This window comes from Lagopus muta, chromosome 19 (genome assembly GCF_023343835.1).
Source record: "Lagopus muta isolate bLagMut1 chromosome 19, bLagMut1 primary, whole genome shotgun sequence".
Taxonomy (NCBI): Eukaryota; Metazoa; Chordata; class Aves; order Galliformes; family Phasianidae; genus Lagopus; species Lagopus muta.
The window spans coordinates 5786261-5802848 of NC_064451.1; the positions used below are offsets into that span (position 1 = coordinate 5786261).

The window sequence follows — 16588 nt, forward strand, 5'->3', positions numbered from 1 at the left end:
GCTAGCAGAGCCTTAAGCACAGATGGGTCTCTGACCTTATTTAGCAGGCATCTCCTGAAGGCGTAGCTGTCTGCTTTTATAACATAGAATTCAAAAGGTTCAGCGATTTGGCCAGGGCTCGTAACCCACTTTTTTAATGCCTGGTTCATTAACGAAGCTCGTGTTTATTAACTGCAGATTAATTTTGCTTAACATTGAACTCCGCTGCCACTAATTATCTGTCTTACGTAGCAAGCAGTTGTGAATAATAAAAAACATTCCATTACCGATTTCCTCTCTTGTTTCAGCTCCTGCACATAGCGAGTTAACTCTCCAATGATAAGAGAGGTCATGTTCTCTGAAATGACCTCATGCTGTCCGGCATAGTCATTCATTTCATTTAAAGTGGCTAGGAAGGCTCTAGTTGATGTGTACCTGCAGAGGACAAAAATGCATTTTGCTTTTAGTCCCTTTCTTTCCAGAAATACACACTGAAAAGGGAGTTTGAATCCTTCTTAAACATCTACAATTGCTGCATGAGACTAAATACGGATTAGCACAGTTTCACATGAAAGAGTTTTTCAGAAGAAAGCCTACCCCAAACACTGACAGTTGTCTGATAAATTAATCTTGATTTAGACAGTTTGACATCAGCTCTTAAAATACAGCACTTTCAGAGTGCCAGATGTTTTATCAGCACAGCTCTGGGACTTCACTGCACTCATCTTTACTCACCATTTTCCAGTTACACTCTTTCAAGCCCTGCACTCCACGGCACAGAGTCACCAATGTACCCTGCCTGGCAAAATCCAACCTAAACCACCAGCCTTTGGCAGCACAGTGCAGAAAAGACAACTTTCCCAAGTGCCAACTGGATGTAGATTAGCTAGAATTTACAAACTTTTCAGGAAGACAGTGAGTTCTCTGACCACGTGTTCACCATACACCCATACATTTTGCATTTAAACCTCCCATTGCAAGGTTTATTTTTCCATGTTAGATAATCTCCAGTACAACATTTCATCTGTTTTTTAAAGGGAGAAATGAACATCTGTGCACACAGTTTCAAAAACAGCACATTATGTCACTGGCCCATTCAGCAGTGAGCCAACAGAGCTGCATTTAAATTCCTCTGCTTGTGCTGGTCAGCTGGAAGACAGCTGCTCTGAAGCACTGCACTTGTACACATTAGCAAAACTATTAATATTAATAGTAGTCACCTGCAATAAAAACATCTTTAGGTGAAGATCCAAAGAAAAAGGGGAGAGGTTTAGAGGACAAAGAGGAATGGTGACAGAAAAAACAGGAAAAAGATAGTTAAGAAAAGAGACCTGAACCAATGTAAGCAGCTCCATTCACAGCCAAGCTGCGAGGCCTCAAGAGACGCCCAGTTGCAAAAGATAGGGGATCAAAGACAGAACTGCAGGCTGGCAATAAGCTTGAAAACAGGATTTTTGACTATCTGAATGCAGCATCCAAGGCAGCCAAAGGCCGCATGACAAACCCCCAGATGTTATTTAGAGACACAGGGGAAGCATGCTGAGGTGAACACCCCCTTTAAAAGGTCAAAGGAGACACAGAATCTTCTGTGTCACATCACGTGAGCCATTTAGCTGCACTGGCCTTTTACAGCAGATGAGGATGTGTTAAAAAACAACCAACCACAAAACCTAGTAGTAAACTCAAAATTATTGAGTGAATGGTATCAAAATACCACTTATGGTATAGCTATCCAAAGGGACATTTCTTCCTAATGCCAAGTACAAATAAAAACAGCCATTGTGCTGGTAATACGAGCTTCCTTGTGTAAATATCAGTGTTTTGGGAAACAATAGCATCAATAACTGATTCCCACACGTGAGTAAAAATGAATCAAAAGCAAAATGAAAAGGCCGCTGTGTTGGTTAATGTGAATGACTCGAGTAGCTGTACACAGCAGGTGGGAAGGGGTCTTGACCCCAAAATCTAAGTTAGTATAACCAAAGAGTTGGACTGGAGTCCAAACTCACGTGAAATGCTTCAGATTTCAAGGTCAAGGGTTCAAGTCTGCTGCTAGACTCTAAGAAAGCAGATCAGCCTCCTGCATTAAAGTGCTGCAGGGTCAGAATGTTCTGCGGTGCCTTCATTCAGAGCTGATGAATTACAAAAAGACTGAAGTGGAGTAATTTTAGAAAAAGTCAGAGTGCTCTAAGGAAAAGGTTTCAACTCTGACACGTAGCCCATCCATTGCAAAGCTTCTCTTCTAGAAAGTTCCCTTTACAGAATAACTTTGATCAAGGGAAGGAATGTTTTTCATGGCACGGTTTACTATCATCCATATGCATTTCCAGTGTCACAGAGCAAAGGAGCTGTGCTTTGACCCTGCAGTTGCTGTCTGCAAGTGCTACCTCAGTCCCTGGCCACCAGGGAGACACAATCTGAACCTGAATCAGAAGCAGGTAGATGGGTGATGCAGCATCCTTCAGTGGCTGCCAGTCATGTGTTCCTCCATTCCGGGACGCTGCCTGTACAAACTGCATCTCCTACCCTTCAAGAGCCACCGACTTCTCCTGTGGTGTTATGATCCTTTAAGTAATATACTAATCTGCCTTGTCAGTCTTTTGAGTAATTTAATACTTACACAGGCTGCCCAAGTTTCATGCTAAAATTAACAGTGGCTTCTGTTGCTGCTGGAGCTAATCAGAATTTGGTCATCCACTTCAAAGAGCCAGGATTGAACTGTCTGCCTTGAAGACTTTAAGGTACATAGAAAAAAAAAATAAAAGACAGTACCCAGAACATTTAAAGGGAATTGAACAGTTACTAGGCTCTTAAGCTCCAAACTTGCTTAAAACTCCATTCCTCAATAGCAGGAACAACCTCTGTGTTGCATTGCTTGACTAGGCAAATCCCAGCAGGTGACAGAGCCTTCTCCCCCTTCCTCTATCATGCACGCTCACCTAGCAGTACCTCGTGAACTCACCTGTACTCTTCCTCTTCTTTGGAGTTCTTTTTGGGTTGATATTTCTTTGAAAGGTTCCTAAAATCAAAAACAAATACAATTAAAAATCCCCTTCAAACTAAGCGGATAGTTCTTGCACGCACACACAAACACTGCAGTTTTGGTTTGCATTCACCAGCTATCTGCCCTGTCAGAAGCGTGGCTGCATTGCAGCAGCACCTGAGGCCCATCCATACCTGTGCTTCAGTTTGCATAACTTCAACAAGTTCTGGACCTGAGAAATTCATAAACTCAAGTCATGAAGTCAATGCACACGAGCTCCAGCTCTGCTGAAGCACAAGTCCTGTTCTCTTTACAGTCCTCTCCTGATCCTCAGACCAGGTTAAGAAGTGCACCCAGCAGAAGGTGCCACTCCAGACCCAAAGCAGCCAGCTCAGTACGGTGCCATTTCCTGCAGGTGACCTTCGTGACAAAGCAAGTCTGCTCATCTCCTGCAGGATGCTTCCAAGGAAGAGAAGCAATCTTAGTAAAGCTGTGAGGAGCTGCACCAGGATCATTTTGTGATCATTAAGTCATGCTGGCAGTAAAATGAAATTCGATTATCCCAATTAGCAGAGATGACTGCATCTCATCACTACATATCCAACTAATGACTCCATTTTAAAATACTGATATGCTTTTCCAGTGATTGTACCTTGAATAAAGAAGTTGAACATAACTCAGTTAGCACATCTACCTTACAACATAGCTTTCATTTTCCTAGAAGTTAAATGTGAGCTCCCAGTCAGCAGCAAATCTAGGCTTTAAAAGGTGTGCACTGTCTGCCCATCAACTGTCTGCCCATCACTCAGCACCCCTTGCTGATGCTTAAAGCTCATAATTACAAGGCATAGACTATAGCAAATGTAACTCCACACGTTTTAAACCATGCAAACCTGAGAGCTGACAAATGTTACCCAGCAGACCTTTTTAGAGCTGCAGCACTGGGATCTCTTGCACTCTAAACTCAGCCTTAGTCCTTTCTGCCTTCCTGCAGCCTCTGTTACCTCTCAGTGAAATAGGAACCATTTGTTTTAACCTCACAAGTTGTTTCTACTGATTCCAAATGACACTCAAGTGGGATTGATGGAATCATTTTCAGAGGGACTAAGAAATGTCACTGGCCTGTATATGGCAAACTCTTTGGAGAGCTCCCAGAGTGCATCTCATTGAAAAACAAAACAAAACACACCACTGCTAACCCTGCTTTTTCGGGGATGTAACCCAATCCCCATTGCATGCTGTTTTTACTGCTTCACTGGGAAACAGGAGGTCCTCTTCCCTCACATTTCTTACTCATGTTTTTTTCCCCTATGGAATTAAGCAGCATCTGCCCAAACAGAGCAATAGCCAGCAAGCTGTCAGACTTGCACACACACGTGTTCCTCCAAACATAAGTACTCCTCCTGGGAGGCCCCCAAGTGAGTATCTCCATTCCAGCCTGCGCCTTCACTGAGAAGGCGATGCTCTGCAACAAGGAGCTTTTCTCTAGTTCTGTGTACAGCAGTTTCAATTAAATATCAGCACAGCAAGCATTGTGCAAACTGTTCTGTGAGGTCACAGTAAGCCTTACAAATACTGTATGCAGCACAGAAAGGCCTCCATAAATCTGCTTAAAGAGGAAAGTGAAAAACAAGGAAACACACTGAAGACTGCACGATAAGGTATTTTCACACATACAAAATGCATGCCTCCCTTCATTCAGTACTGTGCCACCCAGTAAATCCTGACATACAAACTATTGTCTTCTGAGCTTCTGAAGGTACAGAAATGCTGCTGGGCTGGGGTAAAAACCAGCAGGAAGCATGTGCTTTCACAGGAAAAGGATTCAGAAAATACAGTAAGGATTAGCAACTCTGTTCAACTTCTTATTGGTTTCTGTGTAGTCTGTAATGCACTCAGAAAACGTGTTCTTTTTATTTGGATTTAATTATGTTTTTCCTCTGCTTTTTTTCCCCCCATCAAAATAGTATGCAAGGCTTTAACCAGGATACATACAAAAAACCAGAAGTGATACTGAATCCAGAAGTGATACCGAATCCATTAAGAGCCACTATGACTCTCACATGCTGAAATTCAGCAGGCAGTTCTACAGTGTCATGGCCATAATATTGGTGCTTCTCAGGTTCAAGCTCATAAAGCAATGACCTTCAAATCTAACTGTGATTAAAGAAGCAATTAAGACATAAGAGAACAGATCAGCAATAAAATAGCAATTCAGAGAAGACTGTGCTAGCCTGTGCACCTGCCTCTGATTCACATTTGTTTGTCTTTTATTCAGCACCACCATTCTGCCCTTCCACCTTGCTTCTTTGTTTCCTTACTTCCACTTCTTCCACATCTTGTTCTTCCTCCCTCATTTATCATACATCAGAGGTTCTTGATTCCCAAAGCATCCTGACATGCAAGGCATCTTTCTTTGAATCCATCCCCCTCAAAGCTACCTATCCATCTTCACATTAGACTTCTGGCACTTTCTGAAGCTCAGTCTGTGTGCAGCAAGCAGCTAGATAAGGAGGACAAGGGAGCGCCACTCTCACTGGCAGCAGTGCCCCACGTGTCCACATCCAGCTGAAGCTCAAAACCAAATGCAGCAATGAGTGAGCCCTCCACTGCAGCCCTTGTACTAAATCGATGTGACACACAAAAGGTTTGCCACAGGCCCGAGGAAATTTATTAAAAGCAGATGTATGATTTATTTTTATTTTTAATGGCCAGAACTGTTTTATATCTCAACATTTGACAGGTCTGCTTTGCCTTTTTCCCTTTGTACTTCAAACTCTCAGATAGCTCCAAACAGCACTGCGTTTCAGGGCTCCTCAAGGATGAATGTATTATTTGTCTTTAAATCTTACCCATGGGGAAAGGCACAAATGTAACTATGAGCACCCAATTAAACAGAGGGAAAAAAAGAACAAGATTAAGTTTGTTCTGGAATTCTGGGACAGAATAAGAGACGAAACTTGGGGGTTCACAGCCTCTGAACACTTTGTGACTCTCTCCCGTTTTCCTTAAACATATTGTTTATTCATTTGATTTCACAATTATGCTCCTTACACCTAAAATTCATCATCCCAACAAATTCAGAGATTCAAGGGTGTCATTCTCTGTAAGACAGACTTACTCACACAGATACTGTGCTGGGCTTTCCTGGTTTACTCATACTACGTTTCTTCCAGCTCATTTTGCCTTTGTAATTCAACCTCATCTCCATAGGATGTGAGCAATTTGTTCCTGCACAACTCATTTTCAATTTCCTGCTTGTCTATAGCAGATACCCTGGGGAATCCTTGCGGCATTCCCCTGAGAAAGCACAGAACCATAAAGGCAGGCCTTTATCAACTACCAGCCCCTAGTAAATAACAGGCCATTGCTCATCTCATGAGCTGCTCTAAAAAAAGCATAACAAAAAAATCTGGGCTTTTTTTTTTTTAAATAGACATCATGCTTTGTGTGTGTGTGTGTGTGTATATATAACAACCAGAAGCACAGATCTCATTCTTTATCAGTAATGAGAAGATGAGACGAGTTAGAAGGTACCTAATCACACAGAACAAAAGGTATGGATGTACTGGAGAGCTCAGGAAGTCCTGTGCTCCCCTCCCCAGACAGCCACCATTCCCACCATTACTGCACTCCTCCTCGCAGGCTAAGAGCTAGCCACTGTGAGGGGCTCTTCATCCCCTTTCTTCTCCATTCACCCTGCATCTGATCCAGTTTTCTGGGGCAGGTTCACACATCCTCGTATCCTAACCTACAACCCAGAGTTCATCCCAGGAAACAGCCAGCGAGAACTTCTGGTAATTTAGCTGCTCAAGATAAATCCATGGGATTTGTGCTCTGTTCAGGAGACGGGCTGCAAGAACTTCAGCAAGACTGTAAAACTGTCAAAGCACAAATCTTAGGCTGCAATCTGACTCAAATGCAGACTAAATTTCCAAGTGTTGAGACTGACTTTCAGGCCTGCAGTTTCTCTAATGCTGTTTATGAGCTTGTCATGCAAAAAAAGAAGAAAAAACAACAACAACAAAAAAACACCCTAAAGTTTGTCCTTTATAGCAAATTATCATCGTGGTGTTGAATTCTTAAACTCTTCAGAATTGATTTGCAGTCATAGTTTAATGGGAAATATTACTATGCTGTCCCCAAAGCCCAAGCCCTTAACCATGAGTGCATCACCAGTAAGCCCTAGCACGCTCCTCAGCCGCCCAAACAACGTCTCCGTTACAAAGAACACAATTGCTATCAGAGATAAAAACGTGATGTTAAATACCAGCAACCTACCAGCAACCATTATAAACGAGCAAATGACCACCACTGCAACATCAGCTTACAGATGACTGCAGAACAGACGCAACCCCAAGCGCAGACCTTTGCACGCCAACTTACCTAAGCTGCTTTGCATAGCTGAGTTCAATCTCTGTTCTTTCTTTGACAAACTTGATGTATTTTTCCAGAACATCGATACCCCACTGCGTGTGCTTTTCTAAATTGTCAAACTGGTCCTGCAAGGAATAATAATAATAAAAAATCAGTTTAGTCTCATTGAATCAAAGGCACTAAAAATAATTTCCAAAGCTCACATCACTTTTTATAGTGTTATTAATCTTTTCCATTACCACAGTTAGACATTTTCTAGCAGCACAGGTTCTTACACCAACAGAAATCTGTATCTTAACATGAGATCAGTGATGCTCTTCATTTTTCATTTTTAAATCACTTCCATTACAGAAATCCTGGCCCTATCACCAAACACAACTTTCTAATGCAAAAACATAACAAGACAAATGACAAGAAATGGATTCCCAGCCAGTATTTTATTTTACACTGAACAGTTCTCAGAAGTTCTGAGAATCTGAGGTCTACACCTAAATAACAACTCTGATATTAGTCTAAAAAATAGATTTCTAGTCCAGCTTTGTCAGCATAATGCCCTTAAATACCATTTCGAACAGGTCGAGGTTTCTACAGAACAGGATTTATTTCCCCCTGCAGCCTCATGATTTGTTCCAAAATAAAAGACATGCTAACAAAAGATGCCACAAAAATTGCATTAGTTGTGTTTACAGCAAGACTTCTTGCCTGCCGACGTTCATACACAGATGCTGCATTGTTCTGCAGATACTGTTGCCCTCACAAGCACAGTCACACATGTTTCCAATAGAATCTTTTCTCAATCAAAAACATTCCACAAGTCCGTCTGGGATTTGCAAACGCCAAGAGACATTAAGCAACTCTAAATCCAAATTAATTATCCAAGCCAACTTATTACTGTGTTCTGAGTTAACCTAAATTACCTTTTTTTTTTTGTTTTATAATTTAGTTACTTCATCTGCACTCAAATTCCACAGCCATCCATTCCACAGCACTTCAGAAATCAGTGCTTCCACAACACTTGGAAAACGTTTTAAACTGTGCTATATTGCAGACTTATCCTCTCCGAACTACAACACAAACCAAGCCTTTAATATCAGCCTGAAATGCTTGGCAGCTGGCTCCATTACGTACTGCAGGGAAAGTAAAAAACACATTTTGTGCATCTGTGGCACAGAGGTTAGATTTGCCATGTTCCCCAACAATGCAAATGCAAGGAGGGATTTGGGTCAGATGCTCAGCTGCCACAGTGAATGCTTTGACAGCAGCAGAGCTGCTTTCTGCGCTCTGAAGATTTGGTCTTGTGATTTCCAGTTTGCAGGGCTATCATCAAATGTTATCAAACCAACACAAGCCCACTTCCTCAGAGGCACAAAATAACACAGTTACTACAAAGCCTGGTTTATGAATCTGCTGCTTTTAAGCAAACACCACTTGCTGCACTGCAGCATTTCTGGTTCTGGCGGTAAATTAGATTGGTATCAGGAAAGAAAACTTCAGCTCTGAGCAAAACAATTGCAAGCAGAAGCTGTTGCTAGCCAACAAAACTGCTGTAACTCCTTTCTGAAGAGATGAGAGCCATGTTACAGGACGAAAACTTGCAAAGCTACCAAGGAAGCAGTTAAAGCAGCAGGCAGTATGCATGGAGTTGGACATGTGGGCTTTGAGCATCGCCCTGTTTGCCCTGGTTTAGCATAAGGTTTTACTTCAAAGCCAGGCAGCCAAACCAGACTAGGCTTTAGTTTGAATTATGTCAGTTTTAGTTAACCAAAAAGGCACCAGAAGGGGGGACAAAAGCAAAAGGGCAAGTGTATGCATACCAAAATAGCACAGAACTTCTAAGCCTTGTGCTCCAGCAGCAACACGAAATGGCTGAGGGCAACTGAAAAAGCTCAAACACAGAATAGAACCCTGACTTCCAGCAGTCACCTTTGCACCACAGGTAACCTCGTTCACTGAAAAGGACACCCATTTTCTGCAGAAAGGGAAGACGTGCACTGAGCCAGCACGTATTTGCATGCAGACAAACCCTTGTTTCAAACAGACTCACAGCTGGGGAGAACAGAGCTGAGGAGAACAGAGCTGGGGTACGGCGCAGAGCTCTGCTCAGCCGCAGGGCTGCAGGGAGGAAGCAGCACTCTGCAATGAGGCAGCTCCTGCTCAGCTTCACATCCACAGCTCCAATCACCGATGACTGAGCTGGCGTCAGGAAAGTGCTACAAACACTGCCTTCCGAAGGCTTCTGCTCGAGAGGTCGTGCAGCTATCCCACGCTCTGCTCTTCCACCATTTACATTATTTAACATAAACACATGCACATAAAATAAATACCCCATAAAGCAGTCCATTACCAACAATTTACATACGCTCACACACACTCCTAACTTGTCTCAGGTTGGGGAATCCGGGCACTACCCCCTCGATGCAAATTAAACCACCCTTATCACACAGATACACGACAGGAACAGCAAGAAACTAACTGAGCATCTCACTTTAACTACACCCAAAGAGCAAAGGCTGGGCTCCTGTTAGGATGGGATGCCTTTCAAGGAGATCCTCCCCTTGGAGAGGGCTCAAACAACGCCAAGCACACATGAAGAGCAGGTTCACCTTGGGAAAGCAATCCTGCTGGTGGCTTGTCTAAGCCTGGTACCTTTTAGAACAAAAATCACCAGCAATACGAAGCTCTTCCACCACCACCCCGACTTCTCTCAAAGCATCATTTAGATTAAGGAATGAAAAAGAAACCTGCAGGCTGTTCCAGGCTGCCAACTCGCTCTGCCCTGCAATGCTGTGGATCAATCTGCCAGGCTGCTTCAGTAGCCTCACTTTGTCAGGTCTGGAGAAAGCGAGCTCCATGCTGAGCAGTGCTGAGGTGAAGCCTCAGCAGTGCAGCTGTCAGACGTGCTGACCATGTGAACCTGCTGACTTTCCATTCATAGCCAACAGAGAAACTCGTCCTGCACCGAGTGCTAACTGGAAAAACCATGACCAGATAACCTGTAAGACCCACCTCTGCTTTCAGGAGCCAAGGCAAAGGTGAAATTTAGCTCCTTTCTGAAGTCTGAACTAAACATCATTTTCTATCCTTCCAGGTTTGGCCTCAGCATTATTTCAGCAAGCCACCAATGCCACAAGTGATGCCTTATACTGGGGTCACGTATCCCATTTTCAGTTCTTTTCTGTGTTCCCCCAGGATGAAATACAGGCAGCAGAACTGGAAGCATGGGATTCCAAAGGAAAGACATCCATGTCCTCCTGGTGTCCCCCATCTGCACAGCAAGCTGAAGGTAGGCAACAGCTCTATGCTAAAGCTAATGAAGCACAGGGACAAAAGAGGGTATGCGATACTTTGGTTGTAAAGCTAACTTTCAATTCATGGAATTGCAAAATCTCCAGTAGGTGCAATTGGTACTAAACAAGAATCTGCACAAAGGAGCTTAGAACAAGCTTTTCATAGCAATTAATCCCAAAAAGAAAAAAAAAGGTATCATGAAGAGGACAATGCTGCAGTACATCAGTTACTACTGTGGTTCACTTGAGCACATTTAGCTTCACGTACTCAGACAGCAAAACTGGATGAGGATCTCTGAACACAAAGCTCAGTAAAGGTGTTCACATCTCAAGGAAGGCCAGGAAGAAGATGGCAGCTGGGGAAGCATCTACCTGACAGAGCAAGAGAGGAGCTGGTGAGGACTCGTGTGCCAGGAACAGTCTGACGAGAGCAGCACTGCCCCTGCCAAGGGCTGGATGGACGTTCAGCAGATTCAGCCTGTGCCACAGCTGGGCAGCTTTGGTCATCAGCTATAAGCTGGGCAGGCACCTCAATGAGCTCTGTCCCAGCTTTTCATGTCTTTCTACACATTCTCCTCCGTTTTGCAGTCTCCTCACTGTTGCAGTAAGGGAAGGTATTAGAAAACAAATTCCACAAGGCTTTAGCATTCTCTGCAAAAGCAAGAAAACAAGGCAAGGAGCATGATGCAGCATTTGGTGAGGCGGCTCTCACCAGACCGCAGCACAAGGGGACAGGAGCTCAGCACCTGTCTGCTGTGCAGCAGCACCAAAATGCTCTCTAGAAGGATTCACTGCTTTCCTCTGACTCAGAGGCCGACTTACAGACACTGTTGAGCAAAACACTGCAGTAGCAGCTGCTGCACCAACAGCTCCCTGCAAGGAGCAGCAGAGCTTCAACTGATGGTCCAGAAGTGCATGTAATTAAACAGCTCATGGGGCTGTAACTCCTCCATCAGATTCCAGCAGCTCCCACTGACACCACACATACCAGCACAAACACTGCATGTCTCCCCTGAGCACAGGAAGGGCCCAACAGAGAACACGACCCTCCCCAAAGGTCCCACATGGGTGGAACTGCAGAGCTGAACACAAGCTGCATCAGACAAACTGCATCCTCACATCCTTTCATTGCTTAACATACTCTCCAATGTGCATACAAAAGCATATGCTCAAAATAGGAGAGAGCATCACTAGCTGCATGGGAACCAGCAGAGTGCCCGAAGGCAAAGTGTTTCTGACTTCTTTTCCATTTCCATTAATTCTCTCCCTGTATTTTTATTGCTGCCCAAAGAACTTCACGCTCATGCATTCTTTCTGAAACTCAGCTGCAAGCTTTTTACACCAACAATGCTTAAAATGGAAATAGTTCTGTCTATTTGCTTTTCCTTGCTTTAACTGCTTCTTTAAGCTGTCAAATTCCCTCACTTCTCAGCTATTCTCCTGATGTTCCACCCCCAAACAATGCAAAGTCTCTTGGGAAGAAGAAAAATAGCCATTAAAAAAAAAAACACAAAAAGGAAATAAAGGAAGCAAAGAAAAGCTCTCTTTCCATTCCTAAGCCACATAACATGGAGTACAACCAATTATTGAGCAATAACACAAATGTTATTCCTGTGGTCTCTTGAAGGGAGTATCTTACTAACCTGATCTCTAGAGAGCTTTCATCTATTGTGAAATCCTTCAGCTCAGGACTCTTTCAAATCCAGTGATGGCAATAATTTGTCACCAGTGGGCTCCAGCTATAGCAGAAATTAAGGGATGCCCTGAGCTCTAACTCAGGCCTCTGCAGCAAGGCTACACACGTGCGTGTGCTCCCAGTGCCTGGTAAGCACTTCTCAAACAGAACAGCTAATGCCATGGAGTCCAACTCTACGCACAGCAGAAGCTCTGGGCCGTCAGTTTGGTTTCTCTTGCAAACATCTTTAGGTCGGCTGTTCAGATCTGCTGCGATCAGATCTGGGTGGCAGTGTTTGATGCACCCATAAGCAGGCGATGCTGTCACTCTGCCCATTGCTCCCACAGGTAGCAGCAGTGCCAGGAGTGAGAGCTAACAGCCAAAACAAAGACAAGCAGTGAATGCATATGCTGCAAATTTGGAGCTACCAACAGCAGAACAAAGCCTCCGTATTTAGCATAATCCTCCTATGTTTCTAATCCAGCAACATAAGAAGAGACACATGATTATTAAAAATTAAAAATACTTAGTAAGAGTTTTCACTGCCCCGGTCTGTGGGGAATTACATTTCATTTCCTCCAGAGTTACTTGTTTATCCACCCTCCTAAAAAGTACCTAAGAACAGGGGAATTGAATGCTATTCTTTACCTCTGATTTACACTTTCTCCTCTGCCATTCTTATTCACTAAAATCATCTTACACATTTATTTAGGAAGAACTGAAAATCAAGAACACAGCACGTTATTCCAATTGACTTTCTTTTTTAAAATGCATTTGAACAACTTTAAGGAAAAAAAAAAGAAGTTGCTGGGATGTTCACAGGCTCAGTTCAGTCCCATGTAGCAGCACAGCAGAGCACAGCAGAGCTCAAATGCACAGATCCACACAGACCTACGAGGAAGCCACATGTAAATGTTGCAGCCTTCAGGCAAATGAATAACGAAAGGAATACGTGAAGCACAGTCTGCTCCTGCAAGAGAAAGCAGAGAGGTGCAGAAATGGGAAAGCAGCAGTTTTGTTAACTCAGCCTCTGCTGAGGAGAGAGAACTTCCCACAGTGTTCTTGTCAGCTGTGGTCAGTGACCAACAAGTGAAGGTGACACACAAAGGAGCACAGGACACCAACCCTGTGCTCCATGCAGCTCAGCTGAGGAAGGCTGGCAGGACCAACACAGCAACAGGAAGAGGAGAGCATCTCCTTTTGGTTTGTGCTCGAACCATGCTGTGCTTTTGTTGGATGTTTTGCATGGGTGATGGGAGAATTAGCTCAGCGCATCCGGTTCTCCTTCACAAAACTGTTTATGATCACATTTTGCCTTCCAATTTTCTGTCCACCCATATTTCATTTCAACCCTCAAGTATTAAATTCTTATGGATCTTTCACCTTAAGCAGGCAGATTTCCACCTCATGTAAGTAATAAATGCCTCAGAAAAATTAGAGATTTACTCCCTCACCTCCATTTCTTCTTTATCTCCATCCCTTAAACTCATTTTCCATACAGACCAAAAGGTTTTCACTCTTTTATCCCTTTTAATTCTCCCCAGAACCTGATCCAGATGAGAAAGAACCAATATTTCTTGCTGTATTTTCAGGCAACTGAGTGCAATCCAACCAGGTGGGAAAAAAAGCCACAACCAGGATTGGAAACAGACCATGTTTTATGTTGAAATATCTTTTATGTTGCTAAATAACTCACCTCTAGTAGTGCTACTTGTTCCAATATACACTGGCAATTAAGCAATCTGCATTTCAGGCTTAAAAGGCTTTGTTTTCTGCACTCTGCTGAAGCTGCAAAACAACCCAAGTTCCAGGTGTAGAACAACCCAAACTTACACCAGGTTTATTTGGGCTTTCAAATAACGTTGCCCCACTTGATGAGTCTGGCTGTGTGTAAAGGGTGGCACTGGGGAGAAACCTTGTTAAGGAGACCAACCTCTCCATCCCCACCCAACCACCACCTTCCACAAACTCAAGAGTGACCCCTCCTGCCAATGAAGCAGAAGTGCTGTCTCACAGCAGGTTTCGGTCGTGCCCTCCCTGACCTGTCTGGATGGAAACTCGGCTAAAGACAAACAGGTACTGAAAGCAAAGGCACTGAGCGCACAGCCTGGGGCAGCGCATGGAGAGCACCACGAGAACTGCAGTCACACGGAGGCCAGGCCAGTTCTTGGGAGCATGAGATCGTCAGGGCTGATGGGGAACAAGGTGAACTGCAATGCTGGACAAGATGACCCAAAGCTCCACAGGTACAACTCCAACTACAACACCAGCCTGCTGTACCAGCACAGCTCACCTGCTATTAGGGGAAGAGATTCAACATCGTGCCCAGAGCTCTGCAGCACGGATCCTGACAGCAAACCTCAGTGCAAAACGCGGCTTAACAAGGTCTGCAAGCAGGGATAGGGCAGAGAACAGCTCCTCGAGAAGCAGCGTGGGGATCAGTTGGCACTGGGACACCTCCACCTACCAGGTTGCTGGGAGCACAGCCTGGCTGCTCACATTGGTGACCCACTTTGACACTCATTATGGAAGCTTTGCAAAACCCAACGTGGTTCACAGCAGGAACCTCCCAGTGCAAGTTCAGCTGCTGCTGCTGCTGCTGGCAAAGTTCTCATAAGCTGAATGCCCAACTCCCTGCTGAAGCTCAAGCCATGAGCTGGAAGCACTGCTTTGTGTGAGCTGAGCTGGTGCTGGCTTGCAGCTGCCTGGCAGTGGATGCTGCTGGTAGGACCAGAAACCAGCTGCCTGAGCCCCAGGGGGCTGCTCCTGCCACTCCACAGCCTTCCCCAGCAAAGCCCACATCAGACAGATCCCAAACGCTGCACCTCACCATCCTGGTGTCAAACTGAGCCTTCTCCTCCCCCTCGTCCTGCCATACCCTGCAAAGGATGTGGTGAGGCAGAGCTTGTGGTGCCTTGCTAGCAACGGGGCAAGATGCACGAGTATGCAGGCAGGAAGGAAGGTGAGGATATGCCACCCGAGAGGATGTGGCTGCTGCAGTGGCTGTGAGACGAGACAGCACAGAGCAACGGTGCTGGAGAAGGGACAGGAGATGTGAAGAGCCGAGCTGATGAGTAAAAACAGCAAGTGAACCAAAGGGAGCCAGACAGAGAGGGACAGCGAGGCTGTCTGTGTGCATGCAGGTGGCTAACAGAAAGCCTGGCTTTCTTAGAACAGATTGTGATCTGCAGGCCCAGCTGACACACAAGGATGAGCATAACTCCATCTAATACAGATAAAAATACAGGGGGAGTTTCACTTTAATTCACTGCCTATGAAGGCTGTACTGTGATGGTACACGCTTGACACAACTCATCTGTTACCAGTGGGAGTTGCTTCAAATTAAGTTGCACACATCTCTTAGAAGAGGAAATGCTCACCTTACGATGCATCAGAACATCACATTCTTGGAAATGAACCTTCTAGTTTTCTTCGAATACAGAAAACCAAAGGCTCAAAAACATTTGCATCGTTTGTCCACGGTGCTTTTCATAGATGCCCATGCTGCTACAGCAATTCATTTCCTTCAAATAAGTTTATACATTTTGAGGTTTGAGGCACTGCATGAGTTCACCACAATGAGAACCATCTGTCACAAAGAGACCACTTGGCAATGAACACTTCTCTTCAAGCATACAATTCCACTTATAAAACACACAGAAGAAATCCCAGAATGGGACAGAGTTTTGTTTCAAAATACATTATAATGTGCAAATTACAACCCAGAATATAAGAGAGCTCTTAAAGATCAAAATAATAATACCTCAACTATTGCAAGAAGTAAGCTCAGAAACACCAACTATATTTAAAGACCGTAGTTCAACTTTTTCTGTACGTGTTCAGCTACTTGCACTGCAGATAAGCACACGTGCTGCTTCTCCTTGTGGTGGTTCCAACTTAAGTCGGCTTATTTCTCATAAATATGGGAGAAAAACAGCAGAATTAAGATCTTAAAACCCAAATAGGTTTCTTCACTCATTAGCTAAGCAAAGCCTAAGTAAAGGCTGATTACAATTAAGTCCTACTGAGACCCAGAGAGATGATGCATCTCTATCATTAGCATTAATGATACCCACAGAACTCATTTGAAAAGCAGAGAGACAAAACAAACAACGCTAACCTCTTCCTTCTGCTTGTCCTGAGGGAAGAGGACTGGGACAAGGACTGCGTTTTTGCTGACAGTATCCAGAGCAGCAGACTGAGAGCTGCGCCGCCCCACGGGGATCCGTCCCTCTGTGCATGTTATAAACAAGAGCTTGGAAAACAGGCAGATTCTGGTGTGCATCC

General features: G+C 44.2%; 1 protein-coding gene across 15 annotated transcripts in view; it reads right to left on the minus strand.

Moving 5' to 3' along the window:
* The window catches only part of FNBP1 (formin binding protein 1), an 83980-nt gene that overhangs the window by 48833 nt on the left and 18559 nt on the right, over positions 1-16588 (minus strand). For all 15 annotated transcript variants that reach the window (XM_048966389.1, XM_048966388.1, XM_048966387.1 and 12 more), the window contains exons 2-4: positions 7349-7464; positions 2942-2998; positions 267-414 (exon numbers count right to left, since the gene is read on the minus strand). In XM_048966389.1, coding sequence (XP_048822346.1) covers positions 267-414; positions 2942-2998; positions 7349-7464 — 321 coding nt within the window. The remainder of the gene's footprint in view (positions 1-266; positions 415-2941; positions 2999-7348; positions 7465-16588) is intronic.